Here is a 15,821-nt window from a genome sequence, read left to right as displayed (position 1 = left end):
TCAAGCTCACGTAGGACGCAAGATCTTTAAGTCCACAACCAAGGCTCCTTCCAATGACCGTGACACCCTTTCACGTTTCTGTTTTCCGGAGATATATATATATATATATATATTAAAAACAAAAGGAGAAGAAAAAAAAATCTAAAAGTGGCCACTTTAAATTATAGATGGTTGGACTTGATTTTATTCTTAAATTTGCCTTCCCGGGTGCCAATTGGGATAATCGCTTTTCATGATCAATGTTATGTAGTTTTCTCTTTCAGAATTAAACGTTTTAAAACAATAAACCATTGTTCTAATTTGCCTTCATATATGAGATAAGCAATGTGCACTTGTGATTATAGCCACTATTTGAATTTTTTGATATTTATTTTCATATTAGCGTTTTATATACTTGTCACTAAAAGTAGTACTATAACCCATGAATAATAGTTGTACCATTTTTAAGTCATTCTTTGTAACTTTCAATGTTCATTAATTCAAAAAATATCTACCAAAATGCTGGACTAGACAGGTGGCAACCTCATAGAACTTTCTTCCAAAAGTCGGCTTAATTACCACCGACACTACCAATCTTTAAAGTAAAAATCAAAAATAAAAAGAAAATAATCAATACAAAATGAAGAGAGGATCATAAGAGTAGTTGTATTTATTCCAAAACATAGTTCTTGATGTTGAAGGAACCAGCTGCTGATCTTTTTTTCGAGTTGTATGATATGCGATCATCGTTCAATTTTTTATAATATTTAAGCGTAGCGATCGAAGTTGATATGAACATAATCGGCTATAATTTATGAAAGGCTAGCAATATGAGTTTCCTACTTGGAAGAACGTTTGTGCGTGCGTTTATGTGCGCGCGTGTGAGGTTACGTGTGTGTGTGAGAGAGAGAGATGTGATCTGGTAATTGAAAGGGACGCCTATGGGCCAACCTGGTTGAGTGCTTTCTAAGCTCTCTTAGTTGGCTCCTTCTAGATCAATAACTACAGTTCTTAGAGTTTGGTTAACATTAAGGAGTTAGCATCATTTGATGCTGGATGTCGTAAGTTTCAGCAGACCCCATGACGTACTTTAATTAACCAGCTCGTAAATAATATCCAATCCTAGTATTATAGTTTTTTTTTTCTTTCAATCTTTCTTACCGAACATTAGAATGTTTTAATGCTTAAATAAGATTCCAGTCCAGGGAACCAACTTAATTTTAAGCCCACTCTCAGGAACAGCTTCTAATACCACAGAAATGTAACAACACGAACATTGCTCTTGTTATTCTTAATTCTGATTAAAACTGCTTATCTAAGGGAAAACGATGAATGAATTTTTTTTTTTTTTTTTCGAACCTCAAATACAGTCATTGGAATTACTGACATGGTTGGCTGGGGGCTTCCCTCAGAAAGAACTACTACTTTTGGTAGTTAACTAGTCATCTACTTTGCTGAGAATAAGATTGAGGTGCAGGTCAATTCTCGAATCTATCTATGGTCGTGAAAATACGATTCAGAGTATCTGCTCATATCGACATGAAGATCTATGGGAAATTGAACCTCGTGACTTTACATCAGAATTCTATGCTTGTAACACTCACAAAGATGCAGACTGATGGTGTCTGTGGTTGTTGAGATTGATGAATGATCAGTACTCTACTATCATCCATAAATAAAAATCCTTAATTTTGTGCAAGGAAATGATATAGTTATGAAATAATTATATACCAAACGTAATGAACTCCTGAATGCAGGTAGACGTAACTCTAGTTTATTTAAGTGTGTGAGTAATATGAAGCTTCCTTGCCCTTAAACCACTTGAAGCAGATTTCAAATCTAATGTCATTTCCCCCAACCAACCCAAAAGGCTTTATCTTTCCCTCCATCCCTCCTAACTCTTGAGTCCCCCATCTCCCCTACTGTTGCTAACCTCTTTTCAGAATTTTTTATTCAGTCGTTTCCTATAATTGAAGATACCTTAAATCCCAATCCATTGCAATGCAAGAACATCAAAGCCTTGCTTAAAAACCACTTGATTGTTTCACCTTCCTGTGCTCCTTTCTCTTTCTCTCTGCCTGGGTGTATCTCTCTCTCTCTCTCTCTTCCCCCCTCCTCTCCTGTTTCTCTTCATCTAACTTCAGTCTCAAGCATAGAATTGCATCCCATACAATTCAGCTGCTAAATTACTTAAGAGTTTCCCTCTCACATTCATCAGCCTATTAAATCCTCCAACCATCACAGAGCACTCCACATCGAAGCTCCGCCGCAGATCCCGTCCCCCAGAATTCTCGGTCGTCGAATCAGAGGAATGGGACGGCATTCCTGCTGTCTCAAGCAGAAGCTAAGGAAAGGCCTGTGGTCTCCTGAAGAGGATGAGAAGCTCTACAATCACATCATGAGCTATGGGGTTGGCTGTTGGAGCTCTGTGCCCAAGCTAGCAGGTATGTCTTTGCTCTATAACAGCCTTTTCTCGTCATTCTCTTCATATAATTCATATCATTCTTTCCTTTCTCCAGGGTTGCAAAGATGTGGGAAGAGCTGTAGACTGAGATGGATAAATTACTTGAGGCCAGACCTGAAGAGGGGAAGCTTTTCACAGCAAGAAGAGGACTTGATTGTATGCCTGCATGAGATTTTGGGCAATAGGTACAAACCAAACCTTGGGACTTCTCCTAGCAACCACATTTACATCTTAAATACTCCAATTCTTGGTTGCCGAACCTTCTCCAATTTGGAACTGCAGGTGGTCTCAAATTGCATCGCAATTGCCCGGAAGAACAGATAATGAGATCAAGAACTACTGGAACTCATGCCTCAAGAAGAAGCTTCGGCAGAGGGGAATTGATCCGAGCACCCACAAGCCTTTGAGCGAGATAGAAGCACCAGTAGAAGAGCCTGGTTTGAACAATTCAAGCAGCAGGAGCTCCATAGAGCATCTGCCAGTGAAGCCAGCTTTTGATCCCTTCCCCTTGATTGATATCCAGGCGGGTGTTGATCCAATGGAGACTAATTCGAACCTTTGCAGCCAAATTCAGCAAACTTTTAAGCCTTTCAATCAGAATGAACTGTTAACCAGCTCGGGCTTTTGCGATTATAGCAGTCTCCTGGATGTTTCGGAGAATTATGGCTGTGGGGAGAGCTCGAGTAACAGCAGTAATTGGAACTGCAATATAGGAACAGACACCAACTACGTGCTGGGGAATGAGGTTCTGAACTGGGTTTCTGACAATAAGGTAGGCTCATTAACTCAGATGCATAACAATGGGGTGGAAACTTTTGAACACAAGATTAGTCCATGGCATCAGAAACAGAACCATGTACAGAGCACACAAGATTACAATGGCTATCCAATCAGGTCGCTGTCTCGAGACCTGTCGGAAGCCTGCCTCGATATACCTCGAGGGGAATTGGCAAGCGAATTCAATGTGGATTTCTTTTGAGTTCTTGACATTCTACTGCCTTCCTTTCTCTCGCAGACTTTCAAAACATTTGAAAAATTGTGAAAGATAGAGATCGAACTTTTTTGTCTGTATTTTGCTTCAATTTTCTCTTACTCTTTTCTTCTGTATTATGGTTCATAGGGGAATAAATAATGTTATAGCGGTGTGATCAGAATACATTCCTACTTTGTTACCGGATCTTCAGAATAAGCATCAATTTTCCCTTCTCTTTGTCAGTTTTTCTGGAGTTGGTAAGCATTTTCTTAATGAGTTCATCATCAACAACACCACCCTCATCACAATTCTACTCTTGTCCTACCTCTTTTCCTTCTCTTGAATTACACATGCTTTACACCACAAGAGAGAAGATATCTCTGAAAATATCTTTCTTTTCTTTTCTTTTTTTTGATGATAAGGGAAGCATCGCAACCCGGAATAGCTCTCAAAATATCACTCACCACCTTCTACAGTCGTTGCTCGTTGCTCTGTCATCGCTGCAATATGATAGCCATACATAAATACATAACTACTCTTGTGCTGGTTAGAAGAGCATTTAAGGTTAAATTTTATAAGGAGTTTGTTAGTAATGAGCTAGATCAAGTTGCGACAAGGTTGCTGATGTGATGTCCTTGTCATCCGGTTATGAGCTTTTTCCTAGCCCAAGAACATTCTTGCATTCAGTGGTATTCTACAGAGCTGCTTTCTGTACACGTTACTCGTCTACAGTGTCCGTTGGACTTGGCTATTCCTTAATTTATCCTTGCAGAAAACAGGAGAGCACATCAAAACCATATTGTTCATGTTGGATCATGATTTAGTTGATCACTTCGAAGCATAAATAAACCTCTAAGTAGCTCTAACTACCATCGACATCAGCTTATCAGAACTTTTTAAAATGCATGGTTTTACTCCAGAGGTGATTAGATCTAGTGGGTAACATCAGTCTTTTAGACAGCACATCGCCTTCACCGTATGTCATGGTGTATGGAAGTGGATTTGGCCCTTAGATACTGCTAGCTCATCAGGAAAGCTCTGTTCATGTGTCACATCATGAAGTCCATTCATGTATCACTATTCATTATAACTTGAAGTTCAATGTAGATATTATAAAAAGAGGAAAAAAAAAGATTTCAGGCTCCACTTGGTGATGGATGAACGAGCCAAAGAGTAAATGAACTTGCTATAAATGCCTTTGAAGCCTGTATATGTAGCCTGGCTGATTAAGAACTGGACTTCACTAATAAGTCTTTCTTGTAGATTAATTGCACTCTTTTAACATGAATTTGGACCTCAAACCAGCAGTTCTAACAAGCTTTTTTCCTTCAAACATTGTTGCATGTATAGCAACATAGGATCTGAAATGAACAAATTGCTACTGATGAAATTGCTGTTTCAGGTTCATTGGTAGCACAGTGAAAGATCATTTGCACTGTGCCTCCTTGCATCCCTCTCTCCCTGATTTTAACAGCAATGGAGAATTTATGAAGATTAGAGGCGGTCATTTCCATGTCTTCACTCTTTCATTTTCATTCTTTAGGCCATGGGCGCCTGAATAGATTTTTACAGGGTTGTGATCACTATACTTTATTGCTTTAAAACCAAGACTCCTGATTTTGCTTCCATGATCACCACGCACCATTTGAACCCCCATCCTTCAGTAGCTAGGCAGGGAGATATAGTAGGCTAATAATACGGTCTCGTTGTCAAACATAGAGTTAGGTAGGGTTAAAACCGGGTCGAATACTAGCATCACGATATCCATATTTGTTTTGTTTGACAAATATAAATATGGATACGAATGTTAGTCGGATGCAAAAATTCATATCCATATTTGTACTAAGGAGATACGAATATAAATCAGATGTTGAGAATATGAATATAAATATGAACATAAGTTGGATAATTAAATTTTTTAACTACGAAATTAAATATATTACTAAATGGCAAGTAAATTAAGTTAATAGCATGTTAATGCAGTCATTTATTTTCTTTAAAAGTTCATGAGTACTATATAAAATTATATAGGATTACCAATAGAATGGAATATTTAGATATAGATCGAGTAGTTGTTTGTCCTTTTTTTTTTACGGATATGGATATATATTAATTAGATGTTTAAATTTTTATCTCTATTTAGTTGATTCAGATGAATATTATCCGACCTACTTTCATGTTTGGAGTTGGACAATACGCCAATGCAATAGACCTTGGGCCTCGTTTGGGGGAGCTTTTGGAGAGCCAAAAAGCACTTTCTAACCCTCCAAAAGTATTTTTAGATGAAATAGGGATGTTTGGTAAAAATTTCGGAAAGCTGTTTTAGCTTTTTGGAAGAAGCTCCATTTTGGAGCTATTTTGTAAAGCACTTTTAGGCCCGGGCGGAAAACTGTTTATTTGACCAAAATACTCGTGATAAAATACAACAATTACACAAAATGTCCCTTTAATAACTGTTTAACCAATTTTATCATCTAGCTAGAAAATTTGTTATATTATAAGAAATTAATTTACATTAATAATTATAATATTTTATATCTTTATTATTATATTATACTATAAATATAATATTATATTACATTATATCATAATACATTGATATGTTATGTTAAATAATTTAATATTATATTAAATTATTATTCTATAGTATACAATATTATATTACTATATTATAAAATATTATATTATATTACAATAATATTATATTATATCATGTATTTATGTATTGATACATATTATAGTTTATTATGCTCGATTGTACAATACTATGCAATGTCCTTTTTAGTCATTTTATCATGCCAAAAGTACTTTCTCAGTTTGTTTACCAAACACATGTTAAAATGGCACGTCACTTTAGAAATGTAGTTACCAAACAACAAACAACTTTTTATAAAAGCTCTATTTCTGTAAGACTCTAGGACTGGGCCCAGTCCACTTGACTAGCCCAGCCACCAGTTCTGGCCTCACGTGCGTCGCACGTGAGGGCGCACGGTGAGGAGGGGGATCCATCTTGAAGAAGCCGGGATCCCCTGGTTTTAGGGCTCTTCCCTCTTCTCCTTGAGGCCATCCGAGAAGAGCCGCCAAACCCCACTTCTGGTTTGGGGGTTCTTCTTCCTCATGCTCCACCCAAGAGAGAGATAGCCGTTGAAGCCCGGTCCTCTTCGGTTCGAAAGGTCCTCTTCCTCCATTGTCGTTGGAGAGAAAGAGTCGCTGGATCCTCACCGGGAGCGAGGTAAGTGTTCCTCGTTGTCATCTCTTCCTCTTTTGATGCTTAGCCATGAGTTACCAATGTTTGAGCCGGCCTAATGCCGAAAATTAATTCAAAAGGAGGAGCTTTGTTCGGCACAAGTGCTCCACCGTCGGCTCGTGCACCGCCGCCAGCTGCTAGGGGTGGTCGGGCTTGCTCCGCCACCCCTGAGTCCAATCGAGAGGGAAGAAGAAGGGGGGGGTCTCACGGATCCCCTATTTTGGAGAAGAAGAGAGGGGTTTATCCCTTCTCCTCTCTCCTCTCTCCTCTCTCCTCCCTCTCTTTCTCTCTCTCTCTCTCTCCTATTTTTCTCTCCACCTGAACCTCCTCCTCTCTCTAGTAGAGAATCCTTCGCAGTGAATTTTAGTTGACCTTGGGAAGGGGTCCTAATCTCGGGGTGTCGGGAACTTCTGCGTGATCGGCCCTAGGAGAATATTAAAATTAAGTTTTATATATATTGTGATGAATTTTAAAAGAAAAATATGATTTTTGGATATTAATTGAATTTGTTGGGATGGCGTTCGCAAGGTAAGTAATGTAACATTTTTCTAGATTTATCGGCAAGTTATAAATATTTTCTTGAGTCGAATTATTCTTGATTTACAAATTCGATGCATGGTGTTATATGCCTATTTTTAGAATATTGCATAATTCTGATTGAACATATTGCTTTTGATATTAATTGTATTTGATTGATTCAGTATCGTATTCTTTTTGGTCTGGAACATTGAACATAATATAAGAAAAGATAATAACTCGAAATAGATTCGGACTCGCAGTCGGGCTATGTTGAGGACCCTGCCAATGTGGGTTAATACATTGATACCGCAAGATAATTAGTCAATAATGTGACCCTGTCACAGGATTATGTGGTCATAGTTCCTGGGTGTTGAGTAAATTTGATAAATTGAAGGAAATTAAGTTATCGACAATATTTGGGTTTTGACACTGCATGTCTTCAGAACTGAAATATAAAATAGAGAACTAATTAAATTTCGGCCTGGTTATGTTGAGGACCCTGCTAATGGGGGCACATATGTTGGCAATTGACCGTCATGAAGAACTCACCACAAGAAGATTAGTCGGTGTTATGACCCTGCCACAGAGAACATGTGGTCATAGTTCATGATCGATAAGATGAATTAAACATTTGAAAGAACTCGAATTCGTTAAAATTTTTTCAAAAACTTAAGAAAAATGTGAATTTCTATTTTAGCATATGCACTTATTTTCTGCATATTATTGCCTGATTTATCTAGTTAGAGTGTTCATTACTTATTGGGCTATTTAGCTCATTATACAATTTTTTGTTGTTTTACAGATTCCAAGAACTAGCCTATCAGGGTTTCAAAATGGAAGATCGACTAGAAGGATAGTGACACAAGCTGTCCTAGATTAGGATTTATTTAAGTTGAATTTTTATCTTGGACAATTATTATGGTTTTTAAACATTGCAAGGTTTTGTTATTTAAAGAATTAAGTTTTACATATTAGTAGTTTATTGTTCTGCTGCGTATTTAGAATTGTGAGACTTTATAATTTGAATTAGTTAATGGAATAAAATTGCATTTTAATAGTTGAATGAATTTAGTTACATATTTGAGATATTTTGTTAAGATGCCTTGCATGCTTGTGGGAAGAGTTTCCTATGGGTGTGCGGCGGTTGACACGATCCCCGGCTCGCGATCTCAGATCGGGGGTGTGACAACTTCAGAAAACTTTACTTCTAAAAGCTTTACTTTCAAAAGTTCTACTACTAAGGCCCCATTTGGCAGAGCTTTTGGAGGGCCAAAAAATACTTTCCGACTCTCCAAAAGTACTTTTAGATGAAATAGGGGTGTTTGGTAAAAATTTCGGAAGCTATTTTACCTTTTTCAGATTGCTAAAAATAGTTTTTTGAAAGAAGCTCTATTTTGAAACTTTTCGGAAAAGCACTTTTAGGCCCGGTCGGAAAGCTATTTTTTTTGACCAAAATACCCGTGATAAAATATAACAGTTACACAAAATGGACCTTTAATAATTATTTAACCAATTTTATCATCTAGCTAAGAAATTTGTTATATTATGGAAAATCAATTTATGCTAATAATTATAATATTTTATATCTTTATTAATGTATTATACTATAAATATAATTTATATTACATTATATCATAATATATTGATATGTTATGTTAAATAATTTAATATTATATAAATTATTATGCTATAGTATATAATATTATATTACTATATTATAATAATATTTATTACATTATAATAATATTATATTATATTGTATATTTATATATAATACATATTATAGTTTTTATAAAAGCTATACTTTCAAAAGCTGCACTTTTAAAAGTTCTACTGCCAATAGCTTTCATAGACGGAATTGGAACCTAACAGCTCCCCAAAAAGAGCTGTTGGATCTGGTAGGATGTACTCACATTAGAGCTATATAATTTGTTATTTTTATCCCAAAAAAAAAAAGAAAAAAGAAAAAGAAGAGAGCTATTGGAGTTGGACAATACGCCAACGCTCAGACCGCAACTTAGGCTAAAAGATGTTAGGCTTATAAGAAGGCCCGGTGCGCGAACCTCACCTAGTTTGTACAAAAGAAAACCCAAGGTGCGTTGCTTCGGCAATACGGCATACGGCTGGTGAGCATCACATACATACACTTACATGCACATACCAGATCCGAGCCGAAACCTTTCGACGACGCTACGTCGGGATCTAACCGAAGAAGATGAACGACGGAGAGGATGCCGCCCGCCGCCGGAGCGCCGTCAACGAGTACCGGAAGAAGCTCCTCCAGCACAGGGAGCTCGATTCCAGGCTTCGTACAGGTGCCTCCTCTTCCTCCGTCTCTTCTCTCACACTCTTCAATCCAACGCCCTATTCCCTTTCCTTTTCCCCTTTGCTTCTATGTCGTGAATTGGGTTCCATTCCCAAGTAATGGGTCCGTGGATTCTAATATTCAATTTAGGGTTTGGCCATTATTTTCATCGTTATTTTCCTGCTTCTCTTCTTTCAAATCGTGAAGGCATTGGAAGTTGAGATCGGGGATCTTGTTAGTGATGGGATTGGGGATTGACCATGTTGTAGATTTTACCGAAAGGCAAGGTATGAAGGAAAATAATGCATAAGAGATGCAAATGGATGTTTGGAATTTGCTGGAGCAATGCTGTTTTGGTAGCAACCGGAACTTTTATATGGATTTCTATGGGTGAAAAGAGCTTGGAAAGTCTCGTTGCCTGGTATTTTAGTACGGTTAGAGTTGTTGCGAACAGAAAATTGAAAGTGAATTATCGCGAATGTTTTGAATGGTTGTAGTAATGACATGGGAGCGATGGCGAGATTTTATGCAAACTAGTTTGCCTTTAAGAACACAGGGAAAGGCAATTTGTAAAAAACATGACTTTTCCTGGTAATAGTTTGAACTAAGTAGGAAGCACGATGTATCTATCCATAAGCATCTTAACTTAAACAGATCAACTTGGTCTAGCATTTTGAAGGACCCAATTGTTACCAGAGTTTATAGATTTCCAATTTCATTGGTTTCGGAGTATCAAAGAAATGCTATGTCCCAGGGTCCGCAGAACCATCCCGAACTAGGCAGTTCTGATCATACTAAGCCGTCCCAATGGCGAACTGGGATGGTTCTAGTAATGAGAATGAAATCCTTTGCCGGAGGGGGAGAAAGAGAAGGAAAGAGAGGAAAAGAGAGCAAGCGGTGGAGGGAGAGGGAGGGACACTGACGAAGGGTGGCAGACTTCACTTAAAATTTGCGAATATTTTTAGTGGTCAAACCTCTGTTTCAAACGAAATAGAGCACACTGCCGCGGCCTCCGCCTTCTGCCTCGATGCCGGCCTCCACCGGCCTCCCTCCCTCTCTCCCCCTTCTCTCTTTCTATCTTTTTTTCTCTCCCATTCGCCCTCTCTCTCGTCTCCTTTACTGTGCCGATATAGGCCCGATATGATATGGTGCGGACTCGTACCGACTCGTGTCGTCGGCAACCGGTGATCCGGGACGATCTCCTAAGTCTTGGATACGAAGCCTCGTAACTGACGAGAGAGTAAAGTTCAACGGACAGCCAAGAGTCACGTTTACATTAGAAGACCAATAGTCAAAAATGAAGAAAACTGTAGCACCTCACATGTCAGCCCAAATTAGGACCCGTTCAAGTTCTAAAAATGGACGACGGTTTTGGGTAGAGAGAGAGACTTGTGGGAGAAGTTATATTTAGCTTTTGTGAGTTGTAATTGCTATTTTTAATACTTTTCAGTTTCATGCATTAAGCCCCCTTATGTCTATAAAAGGGGAGAAAATGGTAAAAGAAAGATAAGGTGGAAAAGAAATAAAAATTGCCTCCTCCAGATTTTGAAGAGAGAAATACGTATCTCAAAAAAAAATCTTTTAGCATCTGTGTGAGAGTTGTTAGGTTTTAGCCACATATCTTACGGATCAGATTGGTATCAGAGCGGTGCAGTGGAAGCATGGTGGGCCCATATCCCATAGGTCCTAGGTTCTCCTGTGCATGGTATTAACAAAGAGTGGTTAACCTTTATCTGTCCTCAAAGTTCCCTGACGACCTCCCAAGAAAGCCACTAGCGTCATTCCTACAACAATGGCTAAAGAACCTACTATGGCTGATTTGGCCAAACAAATTGCTACTAGTGCAAGCGCGATAGCCATGACCATCGAGAAGAAGAATGCTCGTGGCGATAAAACCTCCAAAGGTACTTTCGGAGGCTTGTCCAACCGAAAGAAAAAGAAAAGTACGAGCGCCACTGCAACCTCGTCCTCAGCCACACGAACTGAGAAGTACTGTGACCACTACAAGATAGAGGGCCATATAAAGGAGAAATGTTGGAAACTTCATCCTAAGTTGTACCCCAAAAAGTGGCAAAAGGACAAGACAGTGGCAACATCAGTCGGAACCAAAGCCATAGTAGTCAACCAGGTCCAAAAGGCGGACCTTAGTCTATCTTTGATGGCAAAGCCGAAGGAGATAGCCTTGGGACCCCAAACCGAGTTTGACGAAAAGGAGCTATTCGTTTTAAAGATCCAAGTGAAGTAGGAGGTGATCAGTGCCATCGTAGACACTGGAAGCTAGAAAAATCTCATCTCCGAACAACTAGTCCAGAAGTTGGGTTTGGCTACTACCCCTCATCCAAAACCTTACCCGTTGGGCTGGATACATAAGGATACAGAGCTCCAAATCAACCGACAATGCACGTTCTGCTTTGCTGTAACGAGCTAGTATATAGATGAGGTGACGTGCGAGGTAGTTCCGCTCGATATTTGCTAGGTGATGCTTGGAAGCCCTTACCTTTGGGACCGAAATGCTATATATTATCGCCGGCGACAACAATACCAGTTCACGAAGGAAGGCAGGAAATACCTCTTCTCGCGTGAAAAGACAAAACAAGGCGTTGATTTGATCACAGCCTGTCAGGTGAAACGAATGAATGCCTCACAGAGGTTCGTATTGGGGTTCATACGACTCTCAGAATCTGAGCTTCAAGCGGATATTCCTATGTCCGTTGAGAGACATGAGTTAGAAAAATTGTGTGGTGATTTTTCGGGCCTCTTTTCGGAAGTTCGAGGCTTATCGCCGAAACGAGAGGTGGAACACAACATCCAGCTAATCTCAGACTCCCCACTTCCGAATCTCAGCATGTGCCACTATTCGATGGTGGAGAGCGAAGAAATAAAGAAACAGGTGACTGAGTTGCTTGAGAATGGAGTAATCAAGCCAAGTAATTCTCCCTATGGCTCACCAGTTATCTTAGTCCCGAAGAAGAATGGTGGGTGGCGTATGTGCATTGACTATCGAGCCCTCAACAAGATCATGGTGAAGAAGCGATGCCCCCTTCCCCGACTAGAGGACCTCTTAGACCAACTGAAACATGCCCGTTACTTTACGAAGCTGGACTTAAAATCTGGCTACCATCAGGTACGAATCCGAGATGATGACACTTGGAAGACGACATTTAAGACGAGGCAGGGTCTGTTCGAATGGCTCGTTATGCCGTTTGGAATCTGCAATGCCCCTGCTACATTCACAAGGTTGATGAATGACGTGCTACGACCGTTTCTCGACAGCTTCGTCATCGTCTACCTTGACGATATAGTCATCTACTATCGTAATTGGGAGGAGCACCTAAGCCATGCGACGAAGGTGTTCGAACTACTACAAAAGCACGAACTGCACTTAAATGGGAAAAAGTGCGAGTTCAGCCAGCTTCCTTGGTATATCTTGGTTTCGTTGTGGATAACGGAGAATTGAAAATCGATCCGATGAAAGTGAAGTCTTAGAGTGGCCTAGACCAACAAATGTGACGGAGGTACGAAGCTTTATGGGCGCTTGTCAGTATGTCCGAAAATTTATTTGGAACTTCTCCGTGTTAGCTGCTCCGCTACACGCCTTGACGAAGGCAAACCAACGCTTCGAGTGGACTTAGAAACATGAGGACACATTTCATCTACTGAAGGGGAAGATATGTGAGGCGCCAGTTCTTGCCTTGCCAAATTTGCAGCGGCCTTTCGAGCTAGAAGCTGATGCGTCGGGACATGCGATGGGTGCTGTTCTAATGCAAGAAGGACGACCCGTTGCCTATTACTCTGAGATGTTCCAAGGAGCACATAAGAACTACCCGACATATGAAAAAGAATTGCTTGCCCTCCAAGCCGTCAAACATTGGCGGCTTTATTTGTTGGGCAAAGAGATGGCGGTCTATACCGATCATCAACCCCTCCAATACCTTCAAACCGCTACAACAAGCTCGTCATATGAAATGGATGATCTATCTCCAGCAGTTCAATCTGGTGATTAAGTACAAGAAGGGAGTCCAAAACAAGTTGGCTGATATGCTGTCTCGGCCTCCAGTGGCAGCACTTTGTCTGTCCGCAATGATGGAGATACAACCAAGTGTGCATGACGACTATGCCTACTTATATGACGAAGATCCCGATTTTTGGAAAGTAGTGGAGATGGTGAAGATGGACTTTCAGAATTTGCCTTACGAGGCGGATTGTTGTACAAAGGGTCACAATTATGCATTCCGAGAGAAGCGAATCGTATACAGTGGATGCGAGAGGCGCATACTTCGAAGGTGGCAGGCCACTTTGGGGTAAACAAAACGGTGCAAAACGTACAACGCTATGTCTACTGGCCCGGATGTAGCAAGATGTGGCTCGCTTTGTACGAGGGTGCGTACTGTGCAACATCTCCAAACCCTCGAATCGGAAGCTCGAGCTCTACACACCTTTGCCCGTTCTGAGCAGGCCTTGGGAGAGTATCTCGATGGACTTCTTAGGAGGTCTACCGACGACATGACGGGGGTACAACTACTTGTATGTAGTGGTCGATAGATTTTCTAAGATGATTGTGCTAGTCCCATGCAAGAAGATGGTCACAGGAGAAGAAACGGCAAAACTCTTTTTCAAACACGTTAGGATAAACTTTGGATTACCGAGTTCCATTGTGTCTGATCATGATAGCCGTTTTATAGGAAATTTTTGGAGATTGTTGTGGTCCATGATGGATACGAAACTGCAAAGGAGTACAGTCTTTCATCCCCAAACCGATGGTCTGACCGAAGTGGTTAATCGGATTGTCGTACATCTTCAATGAGACTATAACGCTCAACATCCTAAGACTTGGGACGAGAGTTTACCCTACCTGCAATTCGCCTTTAATCGAGCCATCCATAGCTCAACTAGCAAATCCCCGTTCGAAGTGTGCCTGGGCTATCTACCCCGAAGCCCAGTTGATCTCGAATTTACAGACACAAACTGTGGAAGATGATGTTGGAAAGGCTCAACGTTTTCTAGAGAATATCCAAAAGGTGCACAGTGAAGTGGAGAAGCAGCTGGAGAAAGCCTAGCAGAAGTATAAAGCTAGACATGATCGACACTGAGTGAACGGAGATTCCCAGGTCCGTGACCTTGTTTGGTTACACTTGGGAAAGGAAAGGTTGAAGGGAGAAGCAAAGAAACTGAAACCTATCTGCTATGGCCCTTTTAAGATTCTCCGAAAAATTGGTGATAATGCTTGCTTGCTGGAGTTGCCAAGTTACATGGAAATGTATTCGGTCGTTAATGTTGAGAATTTAAAGCCCTTTAAGCCGTCAATGCTAGATGACGAGCTAGGAGAAACACTGCCCTTAGTGGAAGATTTATCCACAAGTCAGGAGAAACAATTGACCGAGGATTCCATCCTTGAGAAGAAAACTATTGAGACACGACGGGGAATTAGAGAGACCTTTCGGATTGGAAAGAAGGGACAGAAGCCCAGCATGTCCAAGTGGTATACTAAGGAAATAGGGGAGTCTCAATTTTCCCACCTATTCTAGATCCAGTTGGAGCTGAATCCTTATAAAAGGGGGAGTAATGATCCGGGACGATCTCCCAAGTCCTGGATATGAAGCCTCGTAACTGACGAGAGAGTAAAGTCCAATGGACAGCCAAGAGTCACGTTTCCGTTAGAAGACCAAAAGTCAAAACTGAAAAAAACTATAGCGCCTCACATGTCAGCCCAAATTAGAACCCGTTCAGGTTCTAAAAACGGATGATGGTTTTGCAGAGAGAGAGAGAGACTTGTGGGAGAAGTTATATTTAGCTTTTATGAGTTGTAATTGCTATTTTTAATACTTTTCAGCCCTCTTATGCCTATAAAAGGGGAGAGAATGGTAAAAGAAAGATATGGTGGAAAAGAAATAAAAATTGCCTCTTTCAGATTTTGAAGAGAGAAATCCATATCTCAAAAAAAAAATTCTTTTAGCACCTGTGTGAGAGTTGTTAGGTTTTAGCCACATATCATACGGATCAATCAGTCTGGTGCTCGGTACCGGCACATCAGACCATGCTATGTCTAATTGCAAATCATATGTGAAAAATTGCAGTGGATGATTATGGATGTAACGAAAACATATATACCATCAAACAGTGAAAGTACATTTAATTAGGGAATCTTATTAAAGAAGACCTATTAACAAAAAGGAAAGTAATGGGTATTAACAGAAGTAAAATTTTGATTTTTTAATGAGATCAAAGACATAATTTGCTGAGGAGAATGCTTATAGAAAGATTTAAGTTGGGATATATGAATTAGAGTAGGGCAATGGACATGGTGTGGAGAAAAAGGTCAAGGGTGGAATGGATA

The 15,821-nt window shown here is 39.9% G+C and overlaps 2 protein-coding genes across 3 annotated transcripts in view; both read left to right on the top strand.

The window, feature by feature from the left end:
• Positions 1–1,974: 1,974 nt before the first annotated feature.
• Positions 1,975–3,632, top strand: LOC103708148 (myb-related protein Hv33-like). 2 transcript variants are annotated; one of them, XM_008792934.6, is made up of 3 exons: positions 1,975–2,423; positions 2,499–2,628; positions 2,726–3,632. In XM_008792934.6, the coding sequence occupies exons 1-3, from the start codon at positions 2,291–2,293 to the stop codon at positions 3,420–3,422; spliced, it is 960 nt and encodes a 319-aa protein (XP_008791156.2). In that variant the 5' UTR covers positions 1,975–2,290; the 3' UTR covers positions 3,423–3,632. The 2 variants fall into 2 exon arrangements, with proteins under 2 accessions (XP_008791156.2, XP_088559276.1); XM_088703150.2 differs by having other exon boundaries at positions 2,154–2,628.
• Positions 3,633–9,251: 5,619 nt separating this feature from the next.
• The window catches only part of LOC103708147 (26S proteasome regulatory subunit S10B homolog B-like), a 20,525-nt gene continuing 13,955 nt past the window's right edge, over positions 9,252–15,821 (top strand). Inside the window, exon 1 of the mRNA XM_008792933.6 lies at positions 9,252–9,497. Coding sequence (XP_008791155.3) covers positions 9,398–9,497 — 100 coding nt within the window. The 5' untranslated portion in view covers positions 9,252–9,397. The remainder of the gene's footprint in view (positions 9,498–15,821) is intronic.

The sequence above is a fragment of the Phoenix dactylifera genome, chromosome 1 (assembly GCF_051530095.1).
Source record: "Phoenix dactylifera cultivar Ajwa chromosome 1, Ajwa_hap1_PhDact_Kaust_v1.1, whole genome shotgun sequence".
In the NCBI taxonomy this organism is placed as follows: domain Eukaryota; kingdom Viridiplantae; phylum Streptophyta; class Magnoliopsida; order Arecales; family Arecaceae; genus Phoenix; species Phoenix dactylifera.
Note: the sequence above shows the minus strand (reverse complement) of the source record. Positions and strands in the feature narration are given on the sequence as shown.

Bases quoted from the DNA above. Each gene is read 5' to 3' on its own strand.
- LOC103708148 (XM_088703150.2), top strand. From the start codon at position 2,291: ATGGGACGGCATTCCTGCTGTCTCAAGCAGAAGCTAAGGAAAGGCCTG. The intron at 2,629-2,725 runs GTACAAACCAAA...TTGGAACTGCAG, and splicing joins CATGAGATTTTGGGCAATAG to GTGGTCTCAAATTGCATCGC.